Source organism: Mobula hypostoma, chromosome 4, assembly GCF_963921235.1.
Source record: "Mobula hypostoma chromosome 4, sMobHyp1.1, whole genome shotgun sequence".
Lineage (NCBI taxonomy): Eukaryota > Metazoa > Chordata > Chondrichthyes > Myliobatiformes > Myliobatidae > Mobula > Mobula hypostoma.
The window spans coordinates 34,153,616-34,167,339 of record NC_086100.1 but is presented as its reverse complement, the minus strand read 5'-3'; the positions used below and the strand labels follow the sequence as shown (position 1 = coordinate 34,167,339).

General features: G+C 40.0%; 1 protein-coding gene across 1 annotated transcript; it reads right to left on the bottom strand.

Annotated features, from left to right (window-relative positions):
- Positions 1-9,988: 9,988 nt before the first annotated feature.
- On the bottom strand, positions 9,989-12,877 carry camk2n1a (calcium/calmodulin-dependent protein kinase II inhibitor 1a). Its single transcript, XM_063044847.1, has 2 exons — positions 12,443-12,877; positions 9,989-11,205 (listed from the first exon to the last, which is right to left on the bottom strand). Exons 1-2 carry the CDS (start codon positions 12,609-12,611, stop codon positions 11,135-11,137), a joined length of 240 nt encoding a protein of 79 aa, XP_062900917.1. The 5' UTR covers positions 12,612-12,877; the 3' UTR covers positions 9,989-11,134.
- Between the last annotated feature and the right edge of the window lie 847 nt (positions 12,878-13,724).

Sequence of the window (13,724 nt, the reverse complement as noted above, 5' to 3'; positions counted from 1 at the left end):
AAACAAATTGCAGAGGATGCGGAGTCTGCAGAGAGATATAGATAGGTTAGGTTAAAGTCTGGCAAATGGAAGACAATTTTGGTAAGTGTGAGGTCATTTATTTTGGAAGGAAAAATTAAATATCAGATTGTTAGTTACATTGCTGTTGTGCAGAGGGACTTGGGAGTGCTTGTGCATGAATCACAGAAGGTTGATTTGGAGGTGTAACAGGTTATCAAGAAGGCAAATGAAATGTTACCATCATTGCTAGAGGGATCGAATTTAAGACCAGGGAGGTTATGCTGGAACTGTTCAGGTTACAGGTGAGGCCACACCTGGAGTACTTTATGATGGTCTGCTCTCCTTACTTGAGGAAAGATATATTGTCTTTGGAGGTTCACTAGATTGTTTCTGGAAAATTGAATTTCTGGAACTATCTCACTGGAATTCAGAAGAATGAGACGGGAAGTTTTAGAAACATAAAATTATGAAAGGGATATATAAGGTGGAGGCAGGAAAGTTGTTTCCACTGGTGTGTGAGAGTAGAACCAAGGGACAATGCCTCAAGATTTGGGGGAGTAGATTTAGGACAGAGATGACGATAAACTGTTTTTCCTAAAGGGTAGTGAATCTATGGAATACTCTGCCCAGCGAAACAGTCGAAGCTATCTCATTAAATATATCTCAGACACAGTTAGATGGAATTTTGCATGGGCAGGGAATGAGGAGCTATGGGGAAAAGACAGGCAGATGGAGCTGAGTCCACGGCCAGATCAGTAGTGATCTTGTTGAATGTCAGGGAAGCTCAATGGGCCAGATGACCTACACCTGCTTCTATTTCTTATCACCTTATGTGTGAATTCATTATTAATTTATTATTCTATCTTAAGTTCATAAATTACTCTAGATCATTATATTGCTACCTTGACTCCATACCTATCTATAATAATTATGTCAGGGTTAGAAGAGCCTCTCAGAACAGAGCACATAATCCCTTCTCTTTTCTTGTTACCTTGTGTTGACATGATTGATCCTGTTAGGTTTCTGATCAGTGGTAATATTTGTGATGCGTCACTTAGGAATTCATTACAAACCCAGCTGATGATGGACAATCAGGAAAAATGGTTGGACCTTTCTGCTGGAAATAATTAGATTAGATTCAACTTTATTGTCATTGTGCCGAGTACAGATACAAAGCCAGTGAAATGCATTTAGCATCTGACCAGAAATGTAAAGAATAGCGTTATTTACAAAATAACTGCAAATAAAATAAAGTGCTACAGCACACAAATATAAAAGTACTGAGACAGTACAATACGGATGCAATACTGCTTAACACTGTGATGTGAGGTTCAGCAGGGTCACAGCCTCAGGGAAGAAGCTCTTCCTGTGCCTGCTGGTGCGGGAGCAGAGGCTCCTGTAGTGCCTACCGGATGGGAGGAGAGTAAAAAGTCTATGGTTTGGATGAGATGCATCCCTGATAATGCTTTTCGCCCTGCCCAGGCAGCGTTTATGGGAGATGTTCTCAATGGTGGGCAATTGGGTGCTGATAATCCGCTGCGCAGTTTTCACCACACGTTGGAGTGCTTTGTGGTCCGATACGGGACAATTGCTATACCAAACTGAGATGCAGTTGGTGAGTATGCTCTCAATGGTACAGCAGTAAAAGTTCATCAGTGTCCTGGGACAGAGGTGAGCTTTCTTCATGCTCCGCAGGAAATAAAGGCACTGTTTCGTCTTTATCTCACTACCACAAGTTACACAAGGTTTAGTTGGCATTTGCCATCTGAAGCCTAAATACAGAAGGCAGCTGCAGGCTAGCCTGAGCAAAACACAAAAGAAGGATGGTAACAAAATTGACAGTAGCTTTGTAGGGGGAATTATGAACATCCCTTAAAATAAATTAAATTGTAAGTTAAGGTTCAGGGAGATACATTGGATGTTGTTCACTAACAATTGATCAACTGAGTCTCTTTTATAAAACACAAAACAGGTTATTCCCTTTCATAGTTGCTGCCTGACTTGCTAAATTCCTCCAGCATATTGTGTGTGCTAGGCTTCTACACTGCAACATTCTATCATAAGTCTAATGACAAAACTGTTGGAAGTACAGACCTTGATTGGCATAAAATACATCCTGTACCGTAGTTAATGGCTCCCTGATATCTCTCGCAGTGACGAATCAGTATTCGATCACTTCATTGGCATGAGTGACAATTACATTGTGTTTTATTCATGTATTTTCTACAGCAGTGGCTCCCAACCTGGGTCCATTAACCTCTCGGTTAAGAGTAAAAGTCCTCGGCAAAAAAAAGGTTGGGATCCCCTGTTCTAGAGCATCAGTAATACTGCAAGAAAAACATAGTGCATTAAGAGTATTTCCTAAACTAATATGTTAAATTCAATGCTCACGGCCATTTTGTACATGAAATAAATTCAGAAAATGGAAAAGAAACCTGGATCAGAGCACATTTAAGCACTTGTCAGAATAATACTTGTGCCTACTGAATCAGTAATCCCAATGAATTTGCAGCAAGAATCTATGCAGCTCTGAATTCCAGCTGCTGGGGATTATTGAACCACTACAAATAAAAGGCATTGCATGTAGGCAGGAAGCAGGTAGACATTTCAGAGTTTCTGTTCGTAGCACCTCCTCTCTCTGCAGACAGGCAGTCCACTAAGTCCAGAGAGTCCAGCAAAATCAAACACATTTTAGACACCAGTATTCAGGAGAGTCACAGAGAAATGACCAATGACAACCATTTGGTTCAAAAACAGTTTGTCCATGTGGACAAATGACAGAATGCATCAACACAGGAGATTCTGCAGATGCTGGAAATCCAAAGCAACACACACAAAACGCTGGAGGAACTCAATAGGTCAGGCAGCATCTATGGAAATAAGCAAACAGTTGACATTTCGGGCTGAGACCCTTCTTCAGGCCTGGAAAGGAAGGGGGGAAATTCTAGCATAAGAAGGTCGGGGGAGTGGAAGGAGGTCTAGCTAGAAGGTGACGGGTGAAACCAGGTATGTGTTGGGGGGGGGTGAAGTAAGAAGCTGCAGGGTGATAGGTGGAAAAGGTAAGGGGTTAGAGAAAAATAAATCTGATGAGAGAGCAGAGTGGACTACGGGAGAAAAGGAAGGAGGAGGAGCACCAGATGGAAGTTGTAGGTGGGTGAGGCGAAAAGGTAAGAGAGCACAGACGGATTGAACTCAAGGGAAGGTTTACCAGAAATTGGACGAATCAATGTTCACACCATCAGGTTGGAGGCTACCTAGTGTTGCCCCTCCAACCTGAGAGTGGCCTCATCTTGGCAGAAGTGGGAGCAACGTGTTGGAATGGGAATGGGAATTGGAATTCAAATGGGAAATCCTGCTTTATGTGGATGGAGAGGAGATGCCTGACAAAGCAGTCCCCCAATCTATGTCGGGTCTCACCAATGTAGACAAGGCCACAACGGGAGAACTGGTTACAGTAGATGAGCCCAACAAATTTGCATGTGGGATGATGCCTCACCTGGAAGGACTGCTTGGGATTCTGAATGGAGGTGAGGCTGGAAGCAAATGGGCACTTCTGCCATTTGCAAGGATAGGTATCAGGAGGGAGATTAGTGGGATAGGATGAATGGATGAGGGAAGCACAGAGGGAGTGGTCTCTGCAGAAAGTGGAGAGTAGGTGTGGGGGGTGTTTGGTGGCAGGGACCTGTTGGAGATGACAGAAATTGTGGGGGGAATGCTGTGTTGGATGCCAACGCTTATGGGGTGGTAGGTAATAATAGGAGGAACTCTATATCCCTGTTAAGATGGTGGGAATATGGGGTGAGCACGGATATGTTGCTATGGAGCAGATGTGGGTGAGGGCAGCATATCCCTTCTTCCACCAATGATGCTGCAATCAGTCGCATCTGCTCCATTTCCTGACAGCTCTGCTCTTTGAAGAAGGAGGACATCTCTGATGGACTGGACAGGAAACCCTTATCCTAGGAACAGCTGTGGTGGAGATGAAGGAACTGAGAAAAAGTAATGGGATTTTTTTACAGGAGACAGGGTGGGAAAAGGTATAGTCATGATAGCCAGTAGGTTTATAAAAGATATCAGTAGACAGTTTGTCTCCAGTGATGCAGACAGAGTGCTAGAGAAATGGGAGAGTGGTGTCAGAAATGGAGAAAGTGAATGTAAGGGTAGGGTGGAAGTTGGAGGCAAAGTTAGTAAAATTAATGAGCTCAGCATGGGTGCATGAAGCAGCACCAATGCATTCATCAATGTAGTGCAGAAAGAGTTGGGGAGCATTAGCAGGGAAGCTTGGAACGTAGATTGTTCCACGTAGCAAACAAAAAGGCAGGATGCATATGCCCATGGCTACACCTTAAGTCTGGAGAAAGTGGGAGGAGTCAAGAGAGAAATTGTTGAGGGTGAAGACTAGTTCCACCAGAAGGATGAAAGTGGTAGTGGAGGGGGCTATTGCTATAGCTCTCCGCTTCTTTCTTGACAACAGATCGGAACAATTCTCCTTTACCTTTCTCACCTATCACCTCCAAGATGAAGGGTCTCTGCACAAAATGTTGACTATTTATTCATTTCCACAGATGCTGCCTGTCCAGCTGAGTTCCACCAGCATTCAGTGTGCGGTGTAGCTAGCTGGCTGCTGGGTAAAATCCACAGATCACAGGTGGTGTAGACACTCCGGATGACAGGTGGTAGAATCCGTTGCCCTACTAGGTTCCTTTCTGGGAACATTGCTGTTTATGTTTTATAATGATTACTTAGACAAGAATCAAAAGCTCCACGTGAAAATGGTATCAAATTGAAAGAATGTGGACATGTAATATTATGGAGAACTGCAACAAATTACAGAAAGAAAGCAATAAACTTGCAGAATGCCAAAAGAAAGTGTGAAGTAAAAGCTAAAAAAGAAATGCTGGAAACATTCAATAAATCATACAGCATCTGCAGAAAGGCAGAAAGCAATACCCCAGGTCCAAGCCCTTCATCTGTTTTGATAAACCATAGGGTTGCTTCTTCTGCAGATGCAGTGTTACCATTATTTTTTTTTAATTTTATTTTGGATTTCCAGCATTTTCAGTTTTTTAATTGTCATCATAAGGGTGTAGTAAGAAGAATAAAGTTAAGCATTATTTATATGAATACACAATGCTCAAAGTAAGGATGCTGAATAAATGTCATTGATAAGTGGGAAGTAAAAGAAGCTTGAGTTAGCCTTCATCATACTGAACCTGCCATCCACTATGTTATGGAATGAATCAAGAGGAAAATTGCAATAAAATATTTACAAGAATGGTAAAGAGAAATCGAGAGGTAACTTAAGAGATGTCTTCAAACTTAAGAAAGGTATCAACGAATAGATACTGAAAGAATGTTTCCAGTGTACTTCTGGAGCCTAACCAGGCTCAAAGTTCAAAGTACATATATGTTACCAAGTACAATCCTAAGATATGTTTTCTTGCGACATACTCAGTCAATATGAGAGGGCATCTTCAGGGTATCAAAGGAACAGTTTGGTAGAGGTCTCATTATCTGAAGAGTGCGGCCATAGTGGAACTCAATGCCATGCACATAGTGCGGAGATTCATTAAGGTAAAGCCAGGTAGGCAAAGGAAGAAGATAGAAACAAGGAAGTTGTGGTGACAATATAAGATTAAGAAGGATGGAGAGAACCCTGGGTGAACCGTTCATCATTATAGACTGTTTGACCTAAAGATCCAGTTTCAATTTCATGTAATTCTATGGAAGTCACTTTCGAATATGAAAGAGAAATCTGTTGGAAAATAACTGAGCGAATATATTGATAATGAATAGAATTTCTATGTAGTTAAAATGCATCAAAAGTCCTATGTTGATTCAACTTTAAATTTGCATGATTAAATTGAGTCAAATTAATACATCTTTAAAAAGAGTAAGACGTCACAGAAAATTATTTTGTAAGTTATAATAATGTGTCTCAATCTAATGTACAGGATAATAAAATGAAGGCACTCAGGTAGAAGCCAACAATAGAAGAAAAATAATCCAAATGACCGGCCAGGCAGATGATATAACAACTCATTTTCAAGAACCGAAATCTCATTTAATGAAACAATTCAAGGATTGAGCCTTTTTAAAGAAAGGAGATTATGTTCTTAAATGAAGGTTCAATCTTCATGTTGCCTTTCACTACAAGCATGCAGCCTGATGTTAGTTTCTAACATGTGATCTTATGAGTCTCTTAATTGCAGTGATAGCCCACACACAGATGTTGGCACATGTGTAACTTCTATTGAAGAACACTTAGTCATCTGTAGTGATAGTGATTGAGCTACTGACCTGCTCATTTGAATTCATTTTGTAGTTACACCATCCAGCTTAATGCTGCTTGTGATAGATTACCAGCTTCCTCAGAAATGAACTTTGAATTAAATATAGTAACTTGCTTCGGATTATGTTCAGCAAAGAAGCAGTAGAAGACGGAAATTTAAAAGGTGGGAATCTAGCAATAAAGAAAAGTCATAATAAAAATAAATCAGTGAAGTGCAAAATGCAGCAAAATGGATTTCTCACCTTTGCCCATCATTCATCAACTAGCTTTCTTTCTTCTTTTAGACCTTTGCACATTTTTTTTCACTTCACCCTCAACTATTAACTCCATTTATTCCTAACAAGTAGTTTCTTTTGATACTTTTCTTGACAGCGTTATTAATATTCATTAAATATGCCACTGAGGCTATCTGACACATTTTTATTTCTTTACAAACCAATTAAATGCCAGAACTGCCCTCTTTCATATCCAAATAGCATGAATACAGTAACTTGATATACTGTCAAAATTAATGGGAGATCGAAGCACTACCACAGAAAGGTGGGGGATGTTTTGGGCTGATGTACTACTAGTATCACACTGACTATCATTGCTAAATTTGCCAGGCTATCTCTGAAATATGTTGCCATGTTGTCCCACCTTGATGCTTTAATTTTCTTCTATTTTTTATTGGCATGCGATCTAAATGTCCTCCAGGTGCAATGTCAATGAAAATTAAATCTATTTATTTAATGGTTGATATGGTAGTTAGAAGTCACACACCCTAAACCAGATTTACTGGATGACTGGATGAAAGCATCTCTTTTCTGTTGCCTGCAGTATTTATGCTACATCAAATTTATGGTGAACACACCCTTATTTAACAAAACTGTCCTGTATTTTGGCAACCTGAGTCAGATATCATCTACACTGGAGTTAAGCTATCAGGATGATGAATACCGTTCTATGATTGACTCCAAGGCAAATCGTAAGATTAGAATGGAGTTTTTATAATTATCTTGAAATGCATTTTTCACTACTGGAAATGCGTAACATATTGCCTGTCATAATAACCAAATTTTGGAAGGCAGAGAGACAAAGGAACAAAGCAATCAAAAGGCTGCTGGATTTCTTAACTTCTTGGCCAAAGTGTAAAACCAAGCTCACACCACTTGGTTGTATGGGGAAATTTCTCAGAGCAGAAAAAGGTTTTGGACAGTCCAGTTCAGTATAAGATGTGCTGAGTTGGAAGAAATTCACACAGTGATTCACTAAGTATTAACTAGTTTGTAAATCTGTGACTATGATGAGAGATTATGCAAATTTGAGTGACATTGCCTGGAGATTTTGAGGTTAAGGAGTAATCCAATTAAAGTGGTTCAAATTATGATGCAGCTGAAAAAATTGGATGGAAAAGGCTCTCTGCTCTGGAATTTGAATTCAGGGTTACAATCGGAATTAAACAAGATAAAGATTAATTCAGGAAAAAAAAACAGCAAGTTGTAGGTTGACATCTAGCCACAAAATAAAAATTGAGTTAAGACCTTAAATGGAAATTGCATGTTTTTTAAAATTAAGAATATTATGGTATATGGAGAAAAATGTGTAGAATTTTGAATAAAGAGTTACAGTGTAATAGAGTGGATTTGATAAACTAAATGGTTTATTCTCAAATTTCAGACACTCAACTCTAAAGGCTCAGAATAAATTATACAGCAGCAAAAAAATCCTATTCCAGCCCCATTTCTGATAATACAGAACTTATTTTGACCTACAACTGAAAGAGACCGCAAAAAGATCATGAAACTCTGTATGTAAACCTTTATTTGTGTCTTATTCTAACCGTATGTATTGTTTATGCCTAAGCCAAAATATTCAATAGATACTGTATATCGCTGTTTTCGCTTTTTCAAAGTTTAACTCGTGGAGACTGGATGGCAGCATCTTTAGCAGCCTTTCCTACAATCAGAAATGAAAATTAGTGATGTTTCTTCCGCAATTATTTGTTAAAAGCTACAGCGAACGAACGCGTTAACTTACGCGAGTAAATTCAATACAAATGTACAGAAGAAAAATGAATGGCGATTATGGTCCTAAGGTCTTCTTGGGGGTGGACACAATCCTTTTTTTAATGTGGTTTTAATATTAACGGTTTCTAATAAACGATTCATATCGCTGTCTGTCCATCATGTATCGCTTTCCTCGGAATCAGAAACCTTTAAATGTCTAAAGCTTTGGGCATTAAATTTTACGCGACAGCCTCGCTTCAAAGTCGTTTTCTAGCTCTTCCGCTTCAAAAAGGTAAAGAGCTGTGATTGAGTACCTTACTATGGATTTACCTAACACCTTTAAAATTAAAAAGAAAATGTCGGAAACGGTTAGCAGTAGCTCAACATCTTGTTGTAGAAAGTTACAGCCACCCTCTCGCTGTCTCCCTTCTCTTTCTTTTTTCCCCTTTTTCTTTAGTTTTCATTCCCTGTCAGCAATGTCGTGATCAGATCGTTAATGTTTCAAGGTAAAATTCAAGTGACCAGGACCGAATCTCGATAGACGTTTGCTCCACTACAGACACATTAAAAAAAGAGAGAGAAATCTCCTCATTTTAGGGACGATTATTTTTTTTAAAAAAATGTGCAAAGCACGGTTTATTTGGCCAAGGGGCTATTCCTATGGGTGGTTGCACCGTGGGTTCATTGTTGAAATAATTTAGGCTCAATCCTTCGCTGGGCGAAAATAAAGTTCGCGGTTAAATGTGAAACAAATTCCACATTTACACAATTGATGGACATTGGTAATTGTTAGTTGCGGTTCTTTTTTTTCATTTATTTATTTGAATGAAAATTAAAGGTATAACGAAGGAAGACCGAGCACATCGCCTTGATGTTATTGCACAGCATATAATTAGAATTCAGTTAACGGGATTTAAAATTCAATTACCCTTCAATATTAATCACACGCTTAAAATCAATGTCATCGTGCCACTGCATCACTGTCAGAATACGTATTAATTGTTTGGGGGTAGAAAATCAAAGCTGCGCCTCGTTTATGTTGAGTGCTCTTCAGAGCGAGAAGATAATAATCTGAGATTTCATTCATTTCCAGTCATTTTGCTTCTCCCTCCAATTATGTTCCGATTCCTTACTAACCTCAAATCCTTTGAGATACATTCACTTTTGTTACCGGGCAATGTTTTCAGTGTTGCTAGGATTAATTTAGATAAGGGTATTTGAAATAAAATCCATTTTTCCAGGAAATGATTAGAGATCCTCAATGACAGTGGGATATGAGCAGCGATGACACGACCTTCATGTGTTAAATTGGGACCCTGCAGGCGACACGATCCCTTTGCACGTAGACTGGTTAGGCTCCCACCTGAGCCGATGTTTTAATGCCAGTTGTGAATGAGATTCGAGCTCGATGAATTGTTCTCAAGGATTAGTATTTGGTTACTGATGGGACACCACTCAAGACTGTTAGTATACAAATGTGCACAGCCATAAGCGGTTCAGTGAAAAGTCACGTTGGCGCCAACTGCAGAAAAGAACCTGATTATAAAGAAACAATCGTTCTTCTCCAGAGAAATTCTGATTTATGGAACGTGTAATTATAACATCGGCAGTTGTACGAACATGATTGATTGCAAAATCTATGTATTGTTCAACTAATTCATTCATAGACAACGGAGAAGAATGAGAGAAAAAAATCAATACTTGTCCATACAGCCTTTAACCATTTATTTATTCACCAAGTACAGTGAAAATGGTCATAAAATGTACAATGATTCATTCTTAGAATGTCATTACAATTTTTTTTTGCTCTTATATACCTTGGAATGATATCTTCGTTTAAAATTACGCATCATGTAAACATGCACAGATAACGAGAATAAGCTTCATAAAAGGTTACAAAATTAAATTAAAAAACACAGCTTCAAAAGAGTCCAAAAAAGAGAATAGTTAATGTTAACAGCGTATTATTTTAAACTTCTTAAACAGTGCATTAGTATTCCTTAAACCTTTAAATTTCACAAATCCATCCAGCAATGCTTATTCACTATATATATATATATTTTAAATACAGATTTTAGCATTGATGTTTGCAAATAAAAATAAATTAAAGAAACAAATAAAAGACTAGGAGGTTCATAAATAACATTCAATAAGTCTCTTTCCAATACTGACACAGGTTAGACCAAAGTCAATCAGTCTTTCAAGTCAATGGATCCTGTCTATACATCCTTACCAAAAATACAAACATTTTTAATGCAATACATTACATAGACTAGCATTTGTTTTACAAAGATTTAGATATAAAAATACAAGTACGAAGAATTCCATTAGAAAGAAGCGTGCCAAACTGTTAATGACTGTTGGCATCAATATTGGCACTGTGACCGGAAGCTCATGCAACAAGATGAATTAATTTTTTTATTTTTATTTTGATGCAAAAAAATTCCTTCCTTTCCGCCCGTTGTCTCTTGCTTTCATCCTTTCCGCCATCGAGTCGGTTTTGCTGACTGCCATTGTCTCCGATATCGGGAGTGTTCGTGGTAAAGTCTGTGGTAAATTCGGAAATGCACAGCTCCCCAATCTCGGTGCATTGGCTTTGAGAAGACGGTGTTGGGTTGACCTGGTACTCCATTTCTGTGCGTTCGCTTGGTCTGAAATTCTGAAATGGACAGCTACTTGATCGGTGTGTGCCTTGGACAATGGTGCTGATATTCACAGCTCCTCAATTTGTGTGCATTTGTTTGGATTGGAGATTCGTCAGCAAGACCCAAAATCTCTCTGGACAATCCATAAACGCATGCACAGCCCCAAAGTGCTTTCAAAAGTTTGGGAGTCAGGGTAGCGCTCTTTCAGCTTACACTCCAGACGAGGTTTTGTCTCCCCTCCCCTTCAGAACATCATCTATTCTGTCGTCTTCGATAACAACTGCAAATTAATTACAAACAATTTAGAGTCTGTACACAGCTTCCCCCCTCAACAGCGCTAGGCAACACCTTCAGACTGAAAATATACCAAAAAGGCGACGCGGGACCAAGAAGCGACAATCATCGCGCGCAGGCATTGCTAAATCACATTTCACCAGCTTCCCCTCCCAGTCAGAATTAACAAACCCCTCCGTCTGACATTGTCAAAGACTGACCCTAATTATTAATAAGAGTCGTACTTATAAAGACCGCATGGAAATGCGGTGCCGTCTGTAAAATTATTAACAAATGACCGAAAAATGTAGCGAAAAGATCTTGCGCTGCAATATTAAATTGTGCATTGTAATTACTAAATAAAACTCCTTAGTACTAGCGCCGTGGTTTGCACTGTATTTAAATAATAAAGGGAATTAAATAATTATTGTTTTACAAGTAAATGATCAAATTGAATGTTGCACGTTCTCTTCGGTTACTGAAATGTGGGTCGAGTTTATCATGCGAGATTCTAGTATACCTTACGATTTATTCATTTTTTTTCTTCGCTTTGATTTGTTTACATCTTTGATTTCACATAATGAAATATATGTCAAAGAGGTGATGTACTTTAAAGGTTAGTTTTATCTTGCCAAATAAATCTATTTGCACAAAATGCGTCTAAATATTGGGACGATGTCGGACGAAGAAAGAAGGGTGCCCGGACAAACCCTGGATCAAGACCTGCGGGAGACTAGCTGGAAATTATACCGACTAGTGTCTAAGCCATCCCAGCCTGCAAAATGAATTGACCCTTATGAAAATTGACATCACAAGGGAATGAATGACCGGGCGGGTGAATTCAGGTGAAAGACTGTTATTTCTCTGGGAAAGCCACATTTTGGAAATCACGTCGCATTTTCATTCAGTGCTAATTAGAGTTCAGACAAACAATGATCGCCGAACGCAGACCACCCCCCCCCCCACGCCCCCAGCCTCGAAAAATAATACAAATGAAAGAAGTGGGATACAGGTCGTGAGGTTTCTTACTTGCAAAAATCTGCCGTATACCGGAGTGACGGAGGGTTGTTGCATTTTTACCAATAACGATAGGTAAACTTTGTTTCCCGCTCGGGCAAAAGATGAAAAGCAATTTACCCCCAATTTACTGACACGTTATAAACCAAAGACAAAACAGAATTACAGCTGAAATGGCAGAAGATGGCAACCGCATTGAGAGGAAAGTGAATGTCTCCACTTTTTACCTCGCTTGGCTCTGCCAATCTGTCCCAGTTTGGGGGGTCTCTTGGCCTGGGAGCCCCCGAAGAAGGTGTTGGTGTCCTGGAGGCGACAGCTGAAAGAGAGCTGACTGACTTCATTCTCGCTGCCAAAATGAGCCATCTTCTCTTCACTGTAGGGCAGTATCTCCGACATAGCGCCTCCAAGAATGGAAAGAGCTGAAACCAAGCGGCAACAAGAGATACGGAGAAAGAAAGAGAGGAAAAAAAAACAGCTCCCAGAAAAAAAAATAAAACACCGATTGAAGGTGGCTCACGCCAGTGGGGCTTCAGCGGCACTTCTCCGGGTAATCCTGGTCAGGTTGTCAGTGGCTGGGCGCTTGTCACTGCTCTGGAGGTGCTGCCTTGTGAGCCTGTTTGCAGAGCTCTGGAGAGAGCCGGGGACCCCAGCACCAACATAAAGGAAACCCAGGCGGAAGAATGAAGTCATCCATCCGGGGAAGAGGTGATGCAGCCCAGTCTAATTATCATCACTCTCCTCCTACTCGGGCTTGGAGAGGGGAGAGTGACATCAACCGGCGGGGCCAGAATACCAATTACACGCCGCACTATACCAAGTCTTTTTATGGAGAGAAGGCATGATGAAGGTTTCTTTTCATTGTGTAAAACATGCCCACGGGGGAAAATTCTCACATAACCTTTCGCCTAACTATAACCTTTCGCCTAACTAGACTATGTATCAGTGTGCAGCAGTTATAATGAAGGAACAGCTTTGCAGACAATTAGATCACCCATCATTTTAAATCATTCTGAACACGTCCGTAGGAAACACTGTATGTCAACCCTCCAAAACTATTCTATTATTCTCAATGCGGAGTTCTGTGGGCGTTTAAAATAGCTTCAGAATTGTGTTTGCTGTGTCCCTCCTGATGTGTCTCGCTGTCCCATTCATATATTCGTGTTTCATTTTAGAAAATGTAGCATGCATTTAATTGCACGATTGCGTGTCCGCAAAACATGTCTACTTCGCTTACTTGTAGCCAGTAAGCTTCAGGCGCAAAGGGGCAACCGGAAAGCTGAGAAATGAGGAATGTCTTTCTTTTCCAATCTGTCTCGAGTAGTGGCTTGCAATCCATCTCGATGCCAGTGTGGGGAAAACTATTCAGACTCCGAGCCAAGAACACCTGGCATTAGGTATTTCAGTTTATTGGATTCACGCTTGCGGGAAAGTTGATCATATAACGCCGCTCAGGCTAACCCCACAGAATTTCGCAGCGCTAATTGTTCAATTTGACAGGAGGATCGTTCA

What these genes read in the sequence shown, in the direction of transcription:
- camk2n1a (XM_063044847.1), bottom strand. Translation starts at nt 12,611, where the DNA reads ATGTCGGAGATACTGCCCTACAGTGAAGAGAAGATGGCTCATTTTGGC. An exon ending in GATTGGCAGAGCCAAGCGAG is followed by an intron (nt 11,206 to 12,442) that starts GTAAAAAGTGGA and finishes ATTAATTTGCAG; the next exon opens with TTGTTATCGAAGACGACAGA.